The sequence below is a fragment of the Agelaius phoeniceus genome, chromosome 5 (assembly GCF_051311805.1).
Source record: "Agelaius phoeniceus isolate bAgePho1 chromosome 5, bAgePho1.hap1, whole genome shotgun sequence".
Classification (NCBI taxonomy): Eukaryota; Metazoa; Chordata; class Aves; order Passeriformes; family Icteridae; genus Agelaius; species Agelaius phoeniceus.
This window is the reverse complement of record NC_135269.1, coordinates 655254-678348: the sequence shown is the minus strand read 5'-3', so window position 1 is coordinate 678348 and position 23095 is coordinate 655254. Positions and strand designations below refer to the sequence as shown.

At 43.0% G+C, this 23095-nt stretch overlaps 1 protein-coding gene across 26 annotated transcripts in view; it reads left to right on the top strand.

Annotated features, from left to right (window-relative positions):
• The window catches only part of SOX5 (SRY-box transcription factor 5), a 609841-nt gene that overhangs the window by 538530 nt on the left and 48216 nt on the right, over positions 1-23095 (top strand). For 25 of the 26 annotated variants that reach the window (XM_077178076.1, XM_077178082.1, XM_077178072.1 and 22 more), the window contains one exon: positions 16092-16238. In XM_077178076.1, coding sequence (XP_077034191.1) covers positions 16092-16238 — 147 coding nt within the window. The remainder of the gene's footprint in view (positions 1-16091; positions 16239-23095) is intronic. The other variant, XM_077178067.1, reaches the window with a different exon arrangement.

Genomic DNA, 23095 nt, shown 5'->3' with positions numbered 1-23095 from the left:
CTAATTACTGTAGATCAAAGTGCTAGACAACAAACCACTGAGGTCAGGAGCCTTGCTCTGTTTTCCTTTCCAAAGTCATCAGTGGAACTTTTCTCAATAGAAGATACCAGGTATCTGGAGATGCAGCTTTCACAGTGTCAAACTTAATTATTCTGTTGTGCCTGGATAGCCTAAGCTTGTGCCTGAAGTTAAGTCAAAGTGCAGTTTTTCCCCAATACGTAGGCTCAGTTTCCCCAAATTCCTTTTCTCCTTTCAGAGGTTCTTCATGGTTTCAGCTCTAGTGAATTTTGTGTCCCCTGGGCTCCCTGCAGCAGCTCCCTGTGCTGTGCTGGGGCTGCAGGGTCAGCCCAGGGCTCTCTTGAGCAGGGAGGATCCCTAAATCTGCTGTAACTCCCTGTCCCGCAGTGCCAGTGGCTGCCCAGGAGCAGGGTTCCCTCAGGGCTGCCATCCCTGCTGATCCCATTGCCATGGCAGCTTTGCTCTGTGCTCTGCCCTGCTCCAGGGCTGGGCAGGGAAATTTGGGCACTGGGGATCACTGGGGGCTTGGCAAGGATTTTCAAAGAGCCCTGAAGGGATCTGGGAGCCCAGCAAGAATTCATTTCCTGCGGTGGCTTTGAGAATGGGATGTGCAGCACTGCACTTCATCCTTGCTCCTTTCCACAGCTCTTTCATTTTTCCCATATTTGGTTGTGTGGAAAGGAGAAAATTGTCAAAATTCTGTCAGCCTGTGTGGTGGTGAGGTGGTGCTCATTTGGTGACACAGTTTTCATGGGATACACTGAAAGATACACGTGCTTGGCTTTTCCTGCCTCCAGTCCAGGTCACATTTGTGTGGCAGCATTTGAGTTTCAGTGCTTCTTCCACCTGCAGTGGGGAAAAAGAGAGAGAGCAGCATTTCCCAGCATGGCATATTGTGCACTGGGGTGTCCTTGCTGCACACTGGTTTTGCAGGATTTTGTTACTACACAGGTGTGGGACTCCAAGCAAACTGCCCCTGCCCCAAAAGCAGGGTTTTTTATCCTGATTCTTACCCTGGGCATGGGGAGAGTTGTGCATAACCTGAGCTCAGAAAGAAATTATAAGAGATTCTAGAAAAAACCATAGCCTACCCAGTTAAAACTCAGAGTATTCTGGTTGGATTTCATCATTCCTCAAGTCTGATTGCTTTCATTTTTTTTGCAAGAGTTCCCTCAGATTACTTTATTTCACTTCCCATCAATTGCTCCTCTGAAGCAAGTCCTTTAGGGATGTAGGATGGGGAGATGCTTGCACAGCAAATGCTTCTTTCCTATCACACTGGGTGGCATTCCAGGTTTGTTTTCACTAAAAGGTATTGTTCCCCAGCAAGTGTGGAGAGAAATGACTACTACAAACTGAGGAAATGTTCCATTTTTTTAGAAAAGCTGATTTGTCACTTTGCTCATTGACTATGAGCTGAATAGACATCCAACCCTTAAAATACTTTCTCCCCCCTTTTCCTTTTTATTGCCTGGAATCTTAAGAGCTTTATCATTTGCAGTCATAAAATGAAAATATACACCAAACCCTCAAAGGGCAAGTATGAAATTAAATTATATTTGGGCAGCTGTAACCTTTTAAAACGATCAGATTCCAGTTAATGTATTTCTTCCTGTTCTGAATGCTGCCATGGTGTTTGATGGTGGGAAGCAGTCCAAAGGGCATTGGGAGATAATAAATTCACTGGAAATTTCACCCTGAGGCGAGCCTCCATCCACCAAGGCTTCCATTTAGCAGGACTGACCTAAAAATCTTGTCACATCCAAAGGTCACTTAGGTTGGGCTTGGTGTGTCCCATCCATCTCTCCCTGGTGCAGAGAGTGACAGCTGAGCTCAGTAACAGCCATCAGGGTGTGGAGGGCAGGCAGGGCACAGGGAGGCAGGAGGGACAGTTCTGCTGACAATTCTTGGCTTTCCTAGGCCCGTTTTGCTGGCCAGTGGGACCAGAGCCCATCTGTGGGGGTTCCCTGTGCCCCAAGGGCACTCGGGGGGAAGGGGGCACAGCTGACCGTGGGCTTTGGGGCAGGGCAGCCCCCAGGTCTGAAAATGCCATGGGATCCTGCTAGGGCACCTCATCCTGGCCCTGAGCATCTCCTGCATGTTGCCAGCCTTGTTAGGCAAAACAGCTCACAGCTCATGCAGTGCCTTACTTCAGGGAGGGTCAGAAGTCTAAAAAGGTGTCAGTGATGACACTGAGGTGTCATCTGTAAGAGCAATGGCTCTCAGGGAACAATTTGACACTAATTCTAATAATAAATTAAAAATTATAATTATAAATGTATAAATATATTTATATAATTATGAATTATCTTTATATATAAAATTTATAATTATATAAATATATATAATTAATACTGTTTATCAAACATTATCATATAATATAATAAGTAATAATATAATATATAATTAATGTTAATATATAATATATTAATATATTATATAAATAGCATTATTTAAATACTATTTATTAAATATTATAATATAATAATATAAGTATTCTATTATCACATATAATGTACATTATATATTATATACTTATAAGTATTATATATAAGTATTATATATAATATATGTTATAATATTATAACATATAATAATCATTATATATATAAAATATACATTATAGTATTTATATAATTATAATTTAAATTTATAATTATTTATTATTATGTATTATTTATGTATTATCTATTATTTATTATTATTGGAATTATTCCAGTTAATTTGGTAAGATATTTCTGACAACAATAATTTGGTAAGATATTTCCAATCTCACGAGGAAATCTGTGATGTGCATTCTCTAGGATGTTGCTCATCCTAAGCTCATTAAAATCAGTATAATCCCCTCACACAATAAATTAAGGCAGAGGGCCCCTTCAGGATGACTGTTGTCTTTCAGTCCAAGTTCCTCCTGCTGCAGCTGAAAGCTCCCTGTGCTTGCAGGATATGGAATTCTGAGGTCAGGGCCTGCAGTTGCAGAACAGAAGTGGGTTTGAAGGACACAGATCTACCTCACCTTAACTGGTCTGCCTTAATTGGGGATGAGCCCTGCAGCATATGTCCCTTGTGTGGTGGGGCTGTGAATCTCCTTCTCCAAATTCCCTGACAGGAGGATCAGACAGACAGACAGACAGACAGACTGCCAGTCAATGCTGGGCTGAGGAGGCAAGGGCTCCCTGTCCCGCAGCCTGGCTTGGTGGGAGTTGAAATTGGTCAGTGCCCTTCTGCAGTGTGGAACTTTCACTGCTGAAAGAAACTACTGTATGTGGTACAAGCACAGTCTGGTTCTCTGGGAGACATTAAGTTGAAGACAACAATGAAAAGTGAATTATTAAATAAAATCTCTGTCACCTTGGCCATGGAAGAAAAGCCATCCAATGAAATTCACAGGTTCCCAAATTCACAGGATATTGACCAAGTTAGGTTTGTAACTCCTCCTGGAAATCTGCTGACGTCTCTCCATGAATTTCAGTAAATCAGACCCTTCTGAGGAGGATTGTAAATTGTGTGTTCCCATGCTTGTTATTTTCAGAAGTGTTTCACACATTCTTACAAACATACTATATTTGAGGCAAACACAGTAAAGAAGGGCAGGATTGGCCAGCTGTCAGTGTTTGTCTTCATTTTCCTTGGGTTCACACTCCACTTTATGTTAACATATATGTTCTCCACACAAAGCCAAAGGAATTTGCAGGCAACTGTGGGGGAGTTGTGTGCCCTTCCCCACATGTTGTATCCTGAAAATGCAGCTCTGTGCCTTACCCATTGGAGGCTTTGAGGGAGACAAAGCCTCTCTCCATCTGACTTGTACAACAAGAAAAAAGGAAACGTGTGTTTCTCATGAGATACAGAGAGGACACAGTTCACTTTAAATTCAGCTGCTGGCACAAAATTTTTAACAATTAGACGTGCTGAGCACAGACTAGCTACTTTTTCCCTTTTTTTTTTATCCAGGATGGTGGGATGAGAATAACCTTTAGCCATGGATGCCTAACACGTATAAATCATCTGGCATAACATTGCAAGTTCCATTCCAATTTTTTTAAAGCGAGATGAGGGTGACTAGCTCAGACTATTCTCAGTTTATGTCCCTTTTCTGCTGTGTCTCAGGTTCCTTTTTCATTGTCCTAGGTAATTCCAGTTAGTAACTAGTAATGGTGGGCAGTAAAGTCAGAATATTTCTGTGGTGTCTGGAGCAGCAGGAGCAGCTGCCTCTGCAGTTCTGGAGCATTTGGAATTTGGGAAAGCCACGGAGTAGGGGTCAGAGGGGACTCCCAGTTCCCTGTGTGAGTGGAGTTTTCCATCTCTGGGAGGTGTGGATATCCCATGGTGCTGCTCTCAGGGCATTGCTTCCCTGTGCTTTCATAGCCATGTTCTTTCCATTGCACAGGTGACTTTGGGCAGCGGTCAGTGATGCTGATGTTAATGTTAACAGAAATATGGATGGGGAGGGTGAGTATTGCATTTAGGGGCTGTGATACTGGCAAGTGCTTTTTGCTGCTTTAGCCCTGGTTTTTCCTGTGGTGAATGTGATCACTGAGCAGAGGCCTGTGCTGGGCCATGGTGTGAGCTGGAGAAGCTGAGAGATGTTCTGCAGTTGCTGATTTTGGCACAAACAAGGAGTGTCCCTGCGTAATGGAGGGCTGCAGTGTTCCTGCCTCATTCCTGCCTCCCACGCTGGGCCACAGCCCTGGGCAGTGCTGCTGTTTGTCACAGAAAAGTTCCATGGCAGGAATGCTCCAGATGTCAACCATGGCAGGCACAGACCTTCCCTCTTCTGGATTGTTCTGGATTCCTTTTCCCTGGTCATTAGAAAGGAAAGGACTGCGGGGAGGGCATTACTGCTCTGTGGAGGGAGGCAAGGAGAATTTCTGCTTGTGGGATGGAGATGAATTTACCTGTGGCTGGCTGAGGAAGCTATGAGTGCTGCTCACCCTCTCTCTGCAGGTTGCAGCTGCCCTGAGCAGCCCAAAGAGGGTCACTCAAACAGGCTGTGCATCACCTGAGCAGGCAGATGTTAGAACATCTGCAGTGGGCTCCTGTGAGCATGGCTGCTGGAGTCAGGGCTGGGGCAGAGCAGCCATCAGTGGTGTTTTCTGACCCAGTCACTGGAAATATCCAGTTTTGAGGAGAGTCTCTGAGCTCAGGAAATGAGAGCATGAGCATTCTGTTAGACTGGTGGGCAGAGTGCTGGAGGTAGCAAAGGAGCAGAAGCGTGAGTTCCTCTCTAATACTCAATAATAATAATAATGAGTAAGTCTAGGTATTGTGTGTGCTTTGCCAAAGTCACTCTTAGCCTTGGAATGTGTGAGTATTTCACCTGAAAAAAAAATTACTGAGTTCCAGACTGAATTAAACACAGAACTGTTAAAATAGCTTCTATTTGAGCAGTGCCCCTAATTCACACCCACTCAAACACCTCCTCACTCAGTAACCCCATCCTCAGACCCAAGAAACTCAAGTGAAATGAGAAATTTGGGAATGAGGTAATAAAGAAAGATTTCTGGAGGATGTTATTACTTCATGATAGCATTTATTTCTTGTTGGTGTGACTGCAGTAAAAGCTTCTTGGTGTTTCCATTGCAAACTCTTTGGTGCTCCCACCCCTTCTGCTTTGTAGGCAGCTACTCAGCCAGAAGCAATTTAAAATGTGCTTTTACATCAATTTTGACTCATTTTTTTGGATTGAAAAGAGTTTTGTGTTTTGATACTTCATTATAAAACATGAAAATTGCTGGGGTTTTTTCCTCCTAATCCAAATTTCCAGATGAACAATTTAAAGATATGGATTAGCTCTTTTTATAACCTAGCTGTATTATTAACAATTGAAAAATGTCTCCTAAGATAATTTCAGTATTTCATGGTTTTGTACAAGCAGATCCATCTTCCTCCTACAAATTTCCATACTGGAAATTGGTGTGGAGGGCAGTTTTCAAAAAGCGCTGTTTTCACTCAGGAGTCTATTTTTTTTTTTCTTTTTTTTCCAGTTTACTCAGTGCCTCAAAAATAGCTGTGGAAACCCAATTTAATAAATAATCAGGGATGGATCAGACGTGCTAATGGTTTATAGAGCTTGTTTCTAGTAAATCAGTGATAATTAGTTACTGTGGAATATGTGGCTATGTGGAATTCTTTGGGAGGTACATGGCAATTTGTGGCCTTGTGAAGGACATCAGGACATCCTTTTTGCCTCAAAAACCAAAATTCAGAGGGGTGGGTTTGTGCATTCACTCTTGTCTAGTCCAGAGAGCAGAATGCTGAAGAGACAAAGCAGAGTGGGCCCTTACCTTAGGGCGACCTGTGGAAACAGGATGGCCCCGTGGCAGGGAGGGATGGTGAGGAGGACTCCATGGGTATCAGAAGGCTAATTAATTGCTTTATTATACTATATTATTATATATATATGTTATATATATATACTATATATGATACTATATTATTATATATATATATATATATTGTATATCACATTACAACTTAACTGAATCTGCCAAGCACTCAACCCTGCACTGCCCAGAATCTCGTGACTGTCCCGACACACACACAGACACACCTGGCCCTGACAGGCCAAGGAAACAAAGCACCACCACTATGGGTAAACAATCTCCACATTGCATTCTGCTTTTGCACAAACACAGGCACAGCAAATGAGATAAGAATTGTGTTTTCTTTCTTGGATATTCAGAGAATGTGAAACCCAGAGATATTCTTAGGAAGAATTGTGCCTTGCTTTTCTCTGGGAAGGGAAATGTGGTGACATAACCCAGATGAGCTGGGGTAATATGGGGCAGTGGGAGAAGTGTGCAGTGCAGAAATGTGGGGAAGGTTGCATTTCCCCAAGCTGGACTGATGCTAGGGACAGAACTTGCCCTTGCTGTGGGAACAGGAGGCTCCAACCATTCCTGGCTGTCCTCATGGGTTGGTGGCACCAGAGCAGAGCTCCAGAGTTCATCTCATGGCTCTTCTTGTGCTTGCACAGCATGAGAGGGACATGAAGGGTGAAGGTAAAATTCCCTTTGGCTTTCAGTCACGTTGCTGTGCCTACAGCTCCTTAAACCTCCAGTGTAGGATGTGCCAGAGAGGAACATTGGAGGGAGGTCCAGCTTTCTGTGCATGGGTGGCAGTCTGGCCTTGCAGTGTGACTGGACCTTGCTGGCTGCAGTTCCTGGAAGTGGGAGTCAGAAACTCAACCCTCAGGGATTTCAGATGTTTGCAGAGACCACTTTGAGGGAACAAATTCTCTAAGAATTAACGACTGAACTTCTGTACACGTCCTAATGGAGTATGGAAAGTGTCACTTTTCCCATTACATCAGTGTAAGCATGGAAATAGTGAGATGAACCAAAAAACATCTTCTTATGTTATTTCCTGAGAGGTTTGCCAAAGCTTCACAGAGGCTCCAGGCTCTCTGGAGTTTTATGGGCTCCATTGGAGGGGGAGTTTTACAGAGCACACCCATTTTATCATAAAAATCAAATAAGAAATCGAACAGCTATCGGTTCTGTTACTTCATTCTGTTAAAGAGGGACTTTCCTACAGTGAAGCTAACTCCAAAATAATTACATTAATTGAGAGCTTTCTGCTCTCTCAGCAATTCTGTGTTCAGATAATGGCACTCCCATACTCTAACATCTCCTCTGTGTAGCCTGTCCCCTCCCAAGCCCAAGCACCCCAGTTAAACTAATCCACATTTGTGGTTTTAAGCATCCAGGTTACCCAACTTGCAGCTCATTTGAAGTTAGGCACTCCCAGGAGTTTCAGGTTGATGGGACTCCCTGTTGAGAACATCAGAAGTCTGACCAAAGCAAAACTCAGCTGCTTTCTGGTTTGGAACACAGATTTGCTCTGACACAGTGAGGCTCAAAATATTCTGGTTCAAAACTGGGGCAGTCTCTTTGCCAGTGACTGGAATTACAGTTTCCCACAGGTCTAACAGGTTTGATGGACTTTTTCTGCAAGCCTTGACTTTAACAATGCCTAGAACAAAAGAACTCTGTTCAGAAGAGGGGATTCCATGTGGGTTCAGGCCAAAGGAAAGGTGGGTGTGAGCTGGAGCTTTCCTTAGTCCTTGTGCAATATTCTGATTCTATGGAGAGGGATCACAGGTGCTGCTGGGGAGCTGCTGCCCTGGACTGACACCTCAGCTTCACAGCAGGACCTCACAGGATCAGGTGGGACTTGTTGGGGCCTTTCTTGGGGACATGGGGAAGGAGATTTTAAAGCAATGAACATGAAAAGATATTACATGAGAGGTAAATTTAGTCATAAACTGGAAAGGTTGCACTGGAGGAGTGACATTCTTTTCCCCCAAAATAATAACCTTGCTCTACTTTCTCCACCTCCAAAAGTAAAATAAATGGAAATAAAATAAAATAACTTAAACAGCTGAATAAAGATGCTGTGTCACATTCTATTAGTGTTTCTTGCTAAGGAAAATGTGAAACAGGAAAAAAAAAACCCTTCAGAACTATTCTAGAAATCAATTTGGTTTAGTTTAGCTCTCAGAGCAAGTCCATTTTCTTCTGCAGCTCAGATGGTCTGTCCATCCCTGGCCTCTGCCTTTCAGTATTCTCTCCTACCTGTGCTTCCTCCTTCCTGGGCTCTTCCCAGGGAGGCTTGGCACGATGGAAGCAGCTCAGGCACAGTCCTGAGCTCCCCTTCAAGGCACAAGCATCACACTCCTCCTCTCTGCCAGGCTGGAGGAGAGCAGCCCTGTTTGTGATGGACTGGCCATGTGTCACTCTCTGCCTCCTGCACTTTACCCAGACCCTTTGGCCACACAATACAGCTCAGGTCAAAGAGCAAATTAAATTTCTGAGTGAGCTGAGTAGATGTCACTGAACTCCTGGATGTGTCAGATAAATGAGGAACCACGTTAATTTATCCCTCAAGGACATTGGATACAACCGTAGGGGATACTTAAGGTTCAAAAATGCTCTTAGTGTTGAAATGGAAACACACAGGAAAGAAAATGTTTCTCCTTTGACTGTTTGATATCATAGTTAAAAGATAAAGATGCAGCTATAGGGGGGCAAAAGGTATCCAAGTGTGAGTTTTTACATCTGTTCCTTTTTCCCTTCCAACAAACTAATTTGGCACTGTTGCTTCTGGTAGGTGATTATCATCTCTTTGCTACTTTAAAGGGAGACTTCAGTATTTTAGGACTCACTTCTTACCACAGCTTTTCAAGAAAAGGTTTCTAGAGCAGGCTGAGTGCAGAATACCTGTGTCACTGCTTCATGCCTGAAGAAGGGGGACAAGTCACCAAGGAATCTCAGAATATAATCAATATATAAGAACCTGATACCATATCAGCATTCAAGTCAGCAAATCCGTGTTCTCAAAATAAGAAATGCAGTTGACCTTAATCTTTCCACTACAAGCTCTGCACTTAACTTCAGGAGACACGGAGTATTCAGATTTGGAGTAATTAATTCAGTATCAGTCCTAAAGCAGGCACAGATTTTCCCTGACTTAATTCCCTGTTGAATACAACAACTTAAAATGCAAACAGAAAATCTATAAATAAAAACTGGAGAAAGAGTTGCTTAAGGAAATGTGTGTAAAATAGTGAAATGCCTTAATTATAGCTCGGCAATCTGAAATATATAGAACCTTATTTACAGTAATTCTGCTGGCAGTGCTTGCTTGTTAACTACTCTGGGCACTTAATGGGTAACAATGAATGATTTTGTACAGCAGCAGTCAAGTCAAGCAATGCAATATGAAATAAGGGTTTTGTCAAACGGCCACTCAGAGAATTTTGGTCTCTCAAATGAAAAATTACACTTACTGGAGTCAGGTGCTCTGAGCTAGTTGCCAAAAATCTGGATATATGTATAAAAAACCAAAGCTCCTGGGAAGCATACCTGTGGTAAGCAAATAGGCAGTGGTGGGGTTTTCTCCTGTGCAGTAAAATGTCTGGGCCACTTCAGTGACTTGGAGCTGCTAATTTGCCAGAGCTGTGCTGGAGCAGCCGTGTCCATGTGGAACCCTCACTCAAGCACTTCATCTTCATTACAGAGCAGTCAGCTCTGCTCTGCACTGTGGCTGGAGTAGCTGCTGAGAAAGGCAATGCAGCTCACAGAACCAGTGCCCCTTCTGAAGCTGCACGTGCCTGTTGGCACTGCCCCACATCACCTCTGGCCATTTGCTGTGTCCCCCATGAGCAACAGGCTGTCAGAAGGGTGTCCTTAGTGTAAGGACATTCTTTGCCCATTCTTTCTATGAAGAAGGTCCATTGGCATAGAAATAATTAATAATAGTGGCAGCAATAATACATTATATTCTGGTGCTGCACAGCAAACTAAAGGAATAAATTGTTGCCAGCTTGTTTTTTTTAATATTTTAGAATATGTTCAATATTAATTACTTTCCTCGAAGGGGACACTTTATCTGCAGCATTTCATCCAACAGGCTTTTTCCATAAGACATTATCAAATTTCCTCTCCAATTGCACTCCATATAGTCACTCTATTTCAATTAGTGTCACATGGTGTGAACATGGTGTGTATGAACATGTAGGCCACTTGGGCAGTTTTCCAGTTAAAATCTCTTCACTTGTAAGGAGCAGACAATCCGAAGACACAGTTTGCAATGATATTTTATCCCAGAGACTAACAGATCTTGTTGGTCTCTGATAGGAAGTGTCCATTGATAAGTTCCTACAGCTACATCCTGTAGAAGGATTGTCTTCTTGCTCAGGCTGGGACAGAGGAGCCATGAGGTCTGGGCTCTAATCAGGAGTTTCCTTCACTCCTCCTGTGTCACCAGGAGCTGTCAGCTGTGTCGTGGGTGCTGCTTCTCACCTTGCTAATAGTTGAACAGAATTTATCCCCTGGCAGAGTTAAGGACTGCTTTTCAAGGAAAATTCTTCACGTTTGAGGGTGTTAGAGTTGGTGTCTTTCCCATAGAAGCTCCTACAAATACAGAGTTGTACTTTAGTTAAAATGTGTGTCCTACCCATCAAAATTACACCAGTTTCTAAGAAAACCCAGAGCTGCCATAAATTGCACATGCATATTTGACTTTATTCACTGTTACTGTTCTAGAGTCAAAGCAAGCATTGTTTGGCCTGGTGACTGCAGTGGGATTATTCTCAGGAGCAAGGGCTGCAGCCTGGAACCCTGGAGATCAGCTACCAGAATCCTGTTTGTGGTCACTGATTCTAGCAATGATGTTTTTCTAACATGAGAGAGATGGTGGTTGCTGGGGCTGTGCCTGGGTACAAGTGGAGCCTTGTTCTCTTTGTGAATGCTGCACAGTTTTTCTAATGAGAACTTGTTTTCCTCAACATTTCCTTCTAAGTCTCAGGGTTTTTTTAAGGCTAGAGAGACTATTATGTTGTCTAGCCTGACAGAACAAGATGTAAAATATTACTGAGCACAATAAATCCTGTTTAAAGTTCACCTTCATGGAACACATCTGATCTTGACTGAAACATCATGAGTCAGAATTTCTCTGGGTAGAGAATTCCTCCACGTGTCACCAATGCTCTCTCATTAGAAGCAGTACATTAATTATTTATTAACTAGCCCAGTCCCAAATTTCTAATAATTATTATTGTTCCTTGATGTGTGATTTACTTACCTGTCTTCTTCTCTTTGGCTGAACGCAGAGAATAGCCAGGATGGGAGTTTAAAAGGAAGCCAGCTGGGTTTTGAGGCCATGGCAAGGAGCAGTGCAGTGTTCCCATATTTAGCCTATTTTCTCTCGTCTCTGTGTGGTTCACATTTTAGGGTGAATTGGTGCAGTTTGCTGGTTTTTGCTTGGTGAATTAAGGAAGCATTAGTGCAGACAAGGCCCTTTGCCCCAGAGAGTCTGCACACCTCAGCACTGGGAGAGGGCAGCTCCTTGTGGGAATTGTTTGGGATAAAGGCAGGTGTGAGGTGGAGCAGCAATAACTCTCAGCTGTGTTCAGAACTGTGCGGAACAAACCAAAATAAAGTAAATCCCCAAATAAACCAAAATACTGTTAAGTGCATCTCAGGATCCTGAGCTCTATATGTTATTAATAACATATGTTATATGTTATTATTGTTGTTATTATTATTGTTATTATCTGAAATTAGCCCAAAGTGGAAGCTAGCAAATTCACCTTGTAATGTGTTCTTTGGTGAGTTTTTAAAGGAGCCTGCTGTCCTTGTGTTTCAATATTATCTTTGTTTTCTGACAATCTCCCGTTGGATGCAAGCAAGGGGCGCTTAGAAGCCTTTGCTGAAGTTTGGATGTACAAATTACCCTGTCCCTTTGAAATGTTTGACTAACAGTCTTAGAAGGAAACTCAGACAAAAATAAAATCTGGCATTTCAAATATGTAAATAAAGAACTTTCTTTGGTAGAATATCTAGTAAGCATTGCTACCAATCACTAATGAGTGCAGCTTTAATTCTAATTTCTGTAGCTTTTATCTATGTTGCCAGTAATTATAAAAACCTGTCTCACAGTAGGATGTACATCAAATGTTTGTTTTCAGTGAATTCTTCTTTCCTTTCCAACTGAAAAACCACCTGAGCAGATTCAAAATTAGGCAGAATTGCAAAATTATTTTTGCCTTAATCTAAGTTTTCATGCCTTATGTAAGTATAAATTTGAGATAAAGAAAAATGAAATTCATGTATTCCGAGTGAGTTTCATTTTATACCATTCCCTCCTCCCACCCCTGATTATGCAAAAAAAAAAAAAAAACCAACCAAAAAAAACAAAGAGCAAGGCCATTCATGTGTATATTTTTAATGATGGGTCTTGGAATGACAAAGAAATTGAGAAATTGAAGTGGTGGATCAGTCAACAGTTCAGACACTCGGGGGCTGTGATTTGTAAATTCATCACAGTGATATCTTCACTGAAAAAACACTTTATCAGAAACAAATTTATTGCAGTCACTGATTCAGTTCCCCCTACCACCTGTCTGTCTCTATGGGGTTTTTTTTGTGAACAGCTCTTAATCTCCACTGTTCACTAATAAAAATATTTTAATAAGAGATAATGCTGTAATCCAAATGCCTATAGGTGCTTGAATCAACTATTCCTGCCTGTGTAATTGCTAGCACTTTGTTCAACCCTTTTGAAAATTGCTATTAAATCTCATTCTCCTTTTCTGTATTAATGGAACAAGAATTCATTTTGAGTGTAGCCTCGGAGCAGTAATGAGCATTGTTAACATGGAACAACAATGCCCAAGGGGAAAGTTTCCAGAGCTGGCCTCACCTCAGGGCTTTGCTGTTGGTGTGCTGCAGAGTCATCCAGCCAAGAGCTCTTGGTCCATTCACAGAGTTCAGCTGAATGTTTCCGCTCAATATATTGGGAGAATTATAAATGGTTTAGGTGGTGGCCAAGGGAGAAAGGGTTTCTTTTGTTTAATACCTTAAAAATAGAGGGACAGCATTAAAAAATTAACAATAATTCCTACTTATTTTAAAGTGCATCATATTATGCTTTTGTTCTGATGATTTTGCTTCCTTGCAGATTTTCACAAGAGGTTAATGAGAAAAGATTAACAAAACATGCAATATTGCACATGGGCAGGGGAGACAAAACATAATCATTTTGTTATAAACAAACAATAGATGTTACTTTTTAATTGCTTTTTCAGAAGCCCAATTCTGCCTTCTTGAAGAAGCATTATATATCTTTTTAAATTCAGAATATTACCCTTATTTATTATGTATAGCAAAAATGAACCTGCCCAAAGTGTGGTGCTTCACTGATTGCAAGGGAATGCCTTGGCCACAATAAAGCAGTCAAGGCCCTATAGATAAGAAGTCCTATAGATAAAAAGTCCTTATACCCTACAGAGAGTAAAAATTAAGAGGCTCAAACCCAGTGTATTACCAGTGTGATAGAGAATAACATTGTTTTCCTTGCATTTTCTGAGGTCTTGGTTTCATGACTGTGTAGGATGTAAGGACTTCTTATCTCTAGGGTCTTGACTGCTTTATTGTGGCCAAGGCATTCCCTTGTAATCAGTGAAGCACCACAGCTTTAAGTAGGTTCATTTTTGCTATACATAATAAATAAGGGTAATATTTTGAATTTAAAAAGTACATAACACTTCTTTGGGAAGACAGAATTGGGCTTCTGAAAAAGCAATTAAAAAGTAACATCTATTGTTTGTTTATAACAAAATGATTATGTTTTGTCACCCCTGCCCATGTGCAATATTGCATGTTTTCAGATGTATTTTAGGTGATAGTTTAATATTTCTGCAGAGATTTATTGATTGTTCCGAAATCTGATGCCATTAGAGAAGCAGGGGTAGAAATATTCTTTTGTTGGAGTTCAGTTTGTCCATTAAATGAATTACAAATTATTGTCATTTAGCCATCTTGTTTCATAGCACTTGGTCACCACTGCCCTTTCCTTGGGTACAGGCTGGAGATGCCCTGAAACTTTAAATATGAATAGACAAGTTCAACAATGCAAAAGCTCAAAAACAGTAAGACTTTAAGAAATGTGCTGCCTGTTGTGTATTTCTTTCCATTTTTTGTAATAGGAGCAATCTTCCTGGTTAAATAGGTTTCAGACCCTTGCAATTTCATAAACACATATTTTTCCTTTGAGAGCTGGGCCTGATACTGCTTTTTCTGTAGAATAGTTGGTTTGTGTTGCAGACAGAGACTTTTAAGAGAGGACTCTAACAAGGGACCTTTTATAAAATTTTATTGAATGTTTGGTTTTAATTCTCAAAATAAATCAGATTGAGGTGAGATGTTGAATCTGATAACAGGAGGACAGAAGGTTTTAAAAAGCATGAATGAAGGCTTTATAGATTTTGTTTCACCCCTCTTTGCAGGTTACTCCACACCATACTGTGTGCTTCATTCTCTTCAGGTATGTCCATCCCTGAAGTGAGAGTAAAGCATACATTTGAAATTTCACATACTCCATATTTTCACCTGAAAATAAGGTTTTCTTCTAGTCTGTTGCATGGAAAAATTCCTTCCTAGTATTTATTTCATCTTTGCATCTATCTAAGGTTTCTTAGATAGATGCAAAGATCAAATCTGCATCTATCTAAGGTTTCTTAGATTTAATTGGGGCTTCTAATAATTAATGGACAGCACTTTATTCACATATCAATATATGTGTATATTTATATTGACTCTAGTGGTTCCCCACAACTCAACTGAGAGTGGACTCCTGCAGTAATTACTAAATACAATTTTGGCATTCCCTGTCCCAGACACCTTACAGCCTGGGGGAAAACAGGGAAAACACAGCGAGTAAAATAAAGAAACAGGGAAAACACAGCAAGTAAAATAAAGAAACATGAAATGGAAGCCCAGAACCATCACACCCAGCAGCTTCCCGGGGCCTGGTGCAGTTGTTGGTGGGAATGCTGGTGTGCCTGGGCTGTCTCAGGAAAGGAAGGATGGCCCAGCAGCTCAGGCAATGGGGATCAGCTTCTGTGCCTGCCCTGAGTCCCTGGGCACACAGGGGAGCTGGGACACTTCTCATAGTGATGCCTCTCTTCATCCCTGGAGGAATGAGTCACAAAAGTGAGGATGACAATTGATGTCTGTGTTCACAGGGGTCTCAGGATGAGGGAAGAGACCAGGATCTGACTCCATGTTTCAGAAGGCTGATTTATTATTTTATGATATCTATTACATTAAAACTATACTAAAAGAATAGAAGAAAGGATTTCATCAGAAGGCCAGCTAAGAATAGAATAGGAAAGAACGATAACAAAGGTTTGTGGCTCAGACTGTGTGTCCGAGCCAGCTGGGCTGTGATTGGCCATTAATTAGAAACAACCACGTGAGCCCAATCCCAGATGCACCTGTTGCATTCACAGCAGCAGATAACCATTGGTTACATTTTGTTCCTGAGGCCTCTCAGCTTCTCAGGAGGAAAGATCCTAAGGGAAGGATTTTTCATAAAAGATGCCTGTGACACTTGTCTTCAGACACACAACTGCTAAATAAAAAATGCCCGTTGGAGGGAAAACCCTTTCTCTGCCGTGGGAGAAGTTTTGGGAAGATGCTTTATTTATTTATGTATTTATTGCTGGTTTCTGTGCTGTGTTGCTCCCCAGCCCATGTTTTCTCCTCTCTGTTTCTGTCTCCCAGCAGTTGTATGCTGCCCAGCTCGCTGCCATGCAGGTGTCTCCAGGAGGCAAGATCCCTGGCATTGCCCAGGGGAGCCTTGGTGCTGCCGTGTCCCCCACCAGCATCCACACAGACAAGAGCACAACCAGCCCTCCTCCCAAGAGCAAGGTACTGTACCCAGCCTGGGCCTCTGGGCTGCAGGAGTGTGGCAGGGTGTCCCCCTGGAATGGGAGGACATTGATGAAACATCTGGGAAGAATTCAGCTAAGGAACAGGGACAAAGCAGTCCTTTGTGGGTGACAGCAAGAGCTGGGTAAAAAATGTGTCCTTCTTTTTTGTTAGTGCCCTCCAGCATGCTGTCCATGTCCTTCATCATGTCAGGAGAGATTCCTTGAGTTGACAGCAGTGTCTTGTTTGTACCCCAACAGTAAAGCAGCACAGATTAAAAATAACCAGACAAATAAATAATACCATTGTCAACCCAGTGAGATACATGTTCAGGGAATGAGAGACATGGCTTGAAATCAGGAGCTGCTGTGTTGATGAATCAAGCTCTAGGTTGTCTCTTTTCTCTCTCCTTACTGCAGAGTTTCTGACTTCCTGTGGCTTTTCCTTGGCTTGGCCTCTTCTCTTAGAGGAAGAAATCACCAAGCTGTGCAATACTTGATTGTAGATTTTTGGGTTTTCTAAAAAGTGTTTGGTTACCCAGTTTGTGCATTTTACAAGAGGGGGAGTCATGTGTGTGGCTGGCAGCTTGTAGATCTCCTGCACTTAAAGTCTCAGGGTTGAATTTGCTTCTCCTGTGCAGCAGGAGAGTGTCTCAGGAGATCTGAGTGGCACAGTGTGGATTTTGTGGCAATTGCAGGATTCCAAGGCCTGCCATATCTGCTGGTGACATTGAGCATAACCATTTTTACTGGCAGCTGTCGAGATCAGTTCTGTTCTCTCCTTTGTTTTATTGCTTTTTTGTATTTTTAGTTGTTCCAGTGCCTTTAGCTTGCAGCTCCGTAGGAGACAAACAGAACTTATTTTTCAAAGGCGGGGGGGGGGGCAAAAATAAGCTAAAAAAGTGGGCCAGAAGGAAAGGAAGGGGGCTCCAAAAGGCTGTAGAATTGTGCAGAGTAAGTCCTGTGCTGCATGCTGTTTTCAATCTGCTGTGTGCCAGTTGGAGGCTGGGAGAGAGCGCGAGGGAAGGAGAGAGGATAATGCTGAGAAATGATAGAGTGGCTGTGACCTCCCAGCTCAGCCTGGAAATCCCAGACATTGATTTCACTTAGCATTCCTGCTGAGAGAGCCGGGAGTTCAGCTGGGATAAAAGAACAAGGCTCTGTTCTAATGGTAATGGTGTGTGACAGACACATCCCTCTGTCTGTCCTCAGCAGCAGCGAGGTGGGAGCTGCACTCAGGGCACCTGACCTGCCTGGGCTGCTGGGCCAGTGCTGCTCTGAGCTCTGAACCCAGCCTGGGAGCACAGTTATTTATCATACTAAACGGTAAAGAAACCTTTCTGGAGCCCACAGCAATTAGAATAAGGCTTACACAATAGTGCAGTGGCCTGGCTCAGAAAACACATTGACAAATCCATCACAATGGCAGAAACTGAGGCTTATGTATTGGAGCTAAACACCTTCCTTGATGTCTGTGTGGACCTTTCTTTGCTTTTTCAAAGCTTTTTTGTGTTCAACAGCTCCAAAAGTTTATTTTCTTTGCTGATTTTTTATATGTATTTTTTTTCTAACTGTCGTCAGCGAAATATGTCCTGAGTTTCACAGACTTTTTTTGATTTATTTTTTTTAAATTCCCATAAGCTATTTGGTTCCTGAAGTTAGTTTGTGGTGATCTTTCTCACTCGTACTGTACATCAGAGGAATAGTTAATGCCTTAGAATAGCTTTCAGTAGATGCTGTTTACTGAATCTCTGTTTTCAGCCCACAGTTTACACTGGCACAGCTTTGGTAATACCCTCGAGTGTTTGGAGACAAGGAGACAGCCTCACCTGAGAGTGTGTCAAGCTACTGGCAAACATCTAGGTCACTTCTGAAAAGCTGTGGCATTTTCTCCTCTCGTGTAGTGTTAAAGTTAGTGTGCTGCTCTTTGCAAGGATTCTTCAAAGTCAGCCTCAGCAGCAGATGGAACAACTGTTGGCTCTAGAAATGCTGAGAAGCATCAGGGGGAGTTTGCCAAGGATCATCCTTTAAATCTAGTAAGACTCGAAAACATCCCTGAAACTCCTCTAAGACCTTGGCAACTCCTGTTCTGGCAGGGCTTTTATCAGTGGCCCCAGCAGTGTTTGAGCACAGGCTGGCCCTGCTCTCCTTGCAGCAGCTGTGACCTGGAGAGCCCCGTCCCTCTCCAGGCTCTGCCTTTCGGGGAGCCACGAGAGGGGCTGCCATTCTGCGTGCTGCACACATTCTGGCAGCCTTGGTGAGGAGCCCGAGCTGGGGCTGTGCACTCTTCCAAGGAGGAGAGCCTGCCAGCAGAGCTGAGGGAAGGAGCAGAGCTGTGGAGGCCGTCCAAGGAGAGGCGCGCGCGTCTTGCGGAAATGGGTTTCAGCACAGCTTCTTCTGGAGCGCTCAGAGACAGCCGGTGTGCTGATCACACCATCCACATCCCAGCCTCCTCCTCCTCCTCGTGCCCTGAAAGGCAGGTAGCTCTGGGCTTTGCCACACTGGCCTGCATTTCCAAAGCCTGCCCGTGATGGTGCCGGTGCCCCCGTGCTGCCCTGCTCCCACGTGGGGAGGGCAGGCAGAGGTGCAGCTAAAGACCAGGCAGAACAACTTCCCAGCCCCTCCCAGGAGTCATTTCAAGCCTCTTGCTTGTACAGGGCCAAGCACAAGATAAAATAGAGCAGTGTTATAGGCACTGTGTTTGTCTGAGCTGTGCCATGCCACCAGGGCTCCCACCTGATAGCTCCAGCCCTCAGTGCCCTCAGATCAGGTGCTTTATACCTGCACAAGGACAGCAGCTCCACCTCTCAGTGCCTGCAGATCAGGTGTTCATACCTGCCTGAGCACAGCAGCTTCACCCCCACCTGTAAATGGTCAGGGCCCTGTTCATTCCTGCCTTTGTGTCTGGCTTTTTATGTGGCATGGATAAATACAGCATCTAGCGCCTGCACACTGCAATATTCTGGCCCTTTCCATGGAGCCTTTCAAGTGCAGTAGTTCTAGAATGAGGTGTCAGTGCAGCTTGTAAATGCAGCTAAACATTCCCCCTGTTTAGTGGAGCACAGTGTATTGTCTGTAGCATCTGCTGTAAAACAGCAGCAGTTCAGTGTGAAATGTGACAGGAGAGAATTCCTGGGCACTTTTCTTTTAACCTTGCTGTGGCCTCAGCCCTAACCCTACTCCCACTTGTGTCTCCATCAATGACAAGAGCACTCAGATTGTCCAAATCAATTTTTTGTTCTATTCTATATATTCTGGCAGTGATGTTCTGCAGTAGCACCTGGGAGTTGTGACAAGGAAGGGAAATGTGTTTCAGACAAGGCAGGAGCAGCACTGAGCAGCTGGATACACACAGTCAGATTCTCCTCAGCTGCAATATTCAGAGAAATATTGATCTGAGTCTTTAACTGAAGAGGGTGCTTTAGTTTCACATTATCTGATCACATTATCTGATCACCAAAGTGAACACTTTGGATGGAATTTCCTTTGTGTCGCCTATGGGCAGCAATTCAATGGCCTTTGAAAGTTCTGGTGCTTGTGCAGATGGGCCTGGAGGTGGCCCAGAAGTGTTCTGGTTCTCTCCAGAAGAACTCCTTCTGTGGGGAGCTGGTTGTGGATTTTCCTGTCCCAGCCATAACTGATGATGAGACTACCTAGTTTTGGTAGGAAAGATTTTTTAATGAAAATATAGTGGAAAAAAAGAAAAGGAAATTCCTTTTCCTTATTTTCTTATCTGAAGGAAATAAGAAAACAGGCCCTAAAACAGTAAAATCTGTATCATCTCCATGATAATTCTGATTCTACTCCAGGCAAATTTTTTACTTGAACTTCATTTTCAATGGCCACCCTAAGCAACCCTGTTAAGTTGGGTGCATTTGTCACCCTTCCTCTCATCTCTCCCTTTCATATGATGGTGCAGAATGTGGAATTTTATCCTGGAGAGATCTTGGGCAAACATTAGTCCCCATTATGTGCATCACTCACTTGCCACATGACTGAGTGTGGAGGAGCCTGGTGAAAAGTGGACATACAGACTCCTTGTGCCCTCAGAGCTGCTATTTTTGAACATGCGAATGGAAAGCATCTAATTTAAATTGATAAAATGCCTGTGTACAGGTGATTGTGTTGGAGGGGGACAAATTCTTATCCCTGAAGAGCAGAGAAGAGGAACCTGTCTGGAAGTAACCCACAGCACAATTAGGCCCCGTGTACTGATGGCAGTCCTTGTCCTCTTCAGTGGCTGGAGAGCTCAGAGCTGCTGAATGCCTGAATGCCAAGCAACAGGAAATTCAGGCATCCTCATTTTCAGTAGACTACTGAGGTATTTTAGAACGAAGGACAGCAGTTCTCACTGAAGTGATGCAAGACACAGCATCCCTGATAAAAGACTGGGCTATATTTACACAACTTTTATCTCCAGCATTTGCAAGCTCTTCTATTTTTGAGAGTTTCCAGGCTGGACACAATTCTTCATATGCCACTGATTTAAAAAAATAAATCCTTGCTAAATTAATCTATTAATCTTTTCAGCACCGGAATAACAATTAGCACTAGAATATTATACATCAGTACATCCAAAACATTTCCAGTGATTGCATTTCCCAATCCCCTTGCCAGAGCATCAAACAGGTCAGAAATAGCTGTAAGATAATCAAGGGAAAGTTTACAGTGCAGAGGCAGTGATGAGCAGGGAGCTGTAAGCTCATCTGTGCTGTGCTCTTTTCTTCAGGCTCCCTGCCCATCTTGTAGTTAATAATCTCTTTACCTGGGAGCCTCTCTCCTTTGCTGCCCATGCTTTTGATCCTAAATAGTAAAATGGGGAGCTGGTGACAGAATCTTTGAAGTTGTTTTCCTCTTCCTTGCTCTCCTGCCTGTATCTGACATGCAGGCATATAAACAATGACTTTTTAAACCATTTGCTGGAGCACAGGGAAATGATGAGTATTAATGGAACTTCTTAAGGTGCTTTTCTAAAATTGCAAATGGGCTCCAAACAATACAAGCAATGTTAATAGCAGCATCTAAACAGCAGCAGCAGGGCCTTGCACAGCATTCTGCTGCCTAACAGCCCTCCTTACTTTCCTAAAAATAAATTAGATATGTGGAGGGGCTCCTAGGATGAGCTGTCCACAGCTCCTCTTCCCTGATCCCGTGGCCTCACCAGCAGAGCTGCCAGGCAATTAACCCTTGTCAGGCTCAGCTGGCACTCCTTACAGTGAAAACTCAGAAGAAAATACAACAAAAAGGGGAAAAAACCTTACAAAATCTCTGATGGCAAAGCAGAAGTGAGATACACAAGTATCAAGCAAGACTGCTTTATTTCTGAGAGAGAGGTCCTCAGAAACCAGTCAGGGAGAGCAGAGGTGTAGAGCAAGGGGTAAAAAGCAGGCACCGTGTCCTTTCTCTGCTGTTTTTTGCTGTTCATGCTTTCTGAACCTGGTATAAATAAATAAAACTGGTGGGGAGGGCAGCAGGTAGTAGCTCTGATCAGTTTTGTGTCAGTGGTCCCCATTCAGGTTACTCAGAAATACCTGAGCATTCATTCTCAGAAGCTTTCCTGACAGAACTGCCCTTCTTCTGTCAGCTGGAACTAAGAAATGGGAAAGAGCAAGAGGAGACTGGATTGGTCCCAAATAAGAAAACAGTGTCACAGAGTCAAGGGTTTTTAATGCTACTGAGAGAGCTGTTGAGCTGATGGTGCCAGTTGTCCACAAAGTCCTAAAAATAGCATTAAAGGGCTTTAGGAGAGCGTGCAATCTGGAGCTGCATAATGCAACAGAGAAAAAAAATTGTTTTTTTCTGGTTGCAGTGGTTTTTGCTGATACTCCTTGCATTTGGGTGACTTTGGTCTGTGGGGAGAGTTAAAAAATATTTAGCAGAAGGTCTTTATGCTGAAGAAGGGGAACCAGCCATGAGGGGAAATACATGAAGTTCCTTCTTCACTGTGGGCTGCTGAGTGCAGCAGCCCTGAAAAGATGGGGAGCCAATATTAGCTCTAAGTCAAATACAGATAGCAAACCAGGGAGTTATGCCAATATCAGATTAATGTATCGTTTCCTTCAGAATGTGAAATTCTTGTTAGAGGTCATCCTTTATTCCAGAGATTTTTTAGCCATCCTTTATTCCAGAGATTGGGTTTTCATACTCTGGGCTGTTAAGAGTCTCTGAATCCAGGGATGTGTTTATCCAGGAGCACAGGTGATGGCAGTGCAGCAATGTCCCTGTCTCATGGATTAAAGGGGGAGCTTGGCACCAAGCAGAGAACTCTCACTCTCCCAGATAACTCCAGAGAGGAACCAGGTTCTTCAGGTCCTGGGAAATTAAATCTTAAAAGGGAATTAAGTCTTCCCTTTTGCAGCTCCAGACCAAGTGTTTGAGCATTTCCCTGTGTGTGCCAATAGCCAAAATAAAGTGCAAAGGCTGTGTTGGCAGGTGTGTGTAGTGGCAGCAGCAGAGCCACCTTTTACCAAATGTACAACTCCTTTCAACACAGGAAGGGAATTTCTGAGGTGGTGGAATGAAGTCCCAGTGTGATCAGTCTGACAGAAACTGCTTGTTTTGTCTGCACAAGGGTTTGTATCCACACTGCATGCTGGATTTGAAATTAGCTCCTCCTGACATGCTCTGACAGAATGCAGCTCGAAGGAAGCAGCAGGGAAATGCGTCGTGCAGGAAGGATTCCTGAATGATAATCACCTAACAAGGGAGCTCCAAAAATATTTTAATCTGAAACATTTTAATCTCTAATCCCTGGTAGCTGTGGATATCTGAAAAGAAGCAAAATTTAGCAGCAGAGTGGAAAAATCAGTTTTCTTCTCAAATTCAACAAGAGAGTTTCTTTTGGATTAGTATTAACTT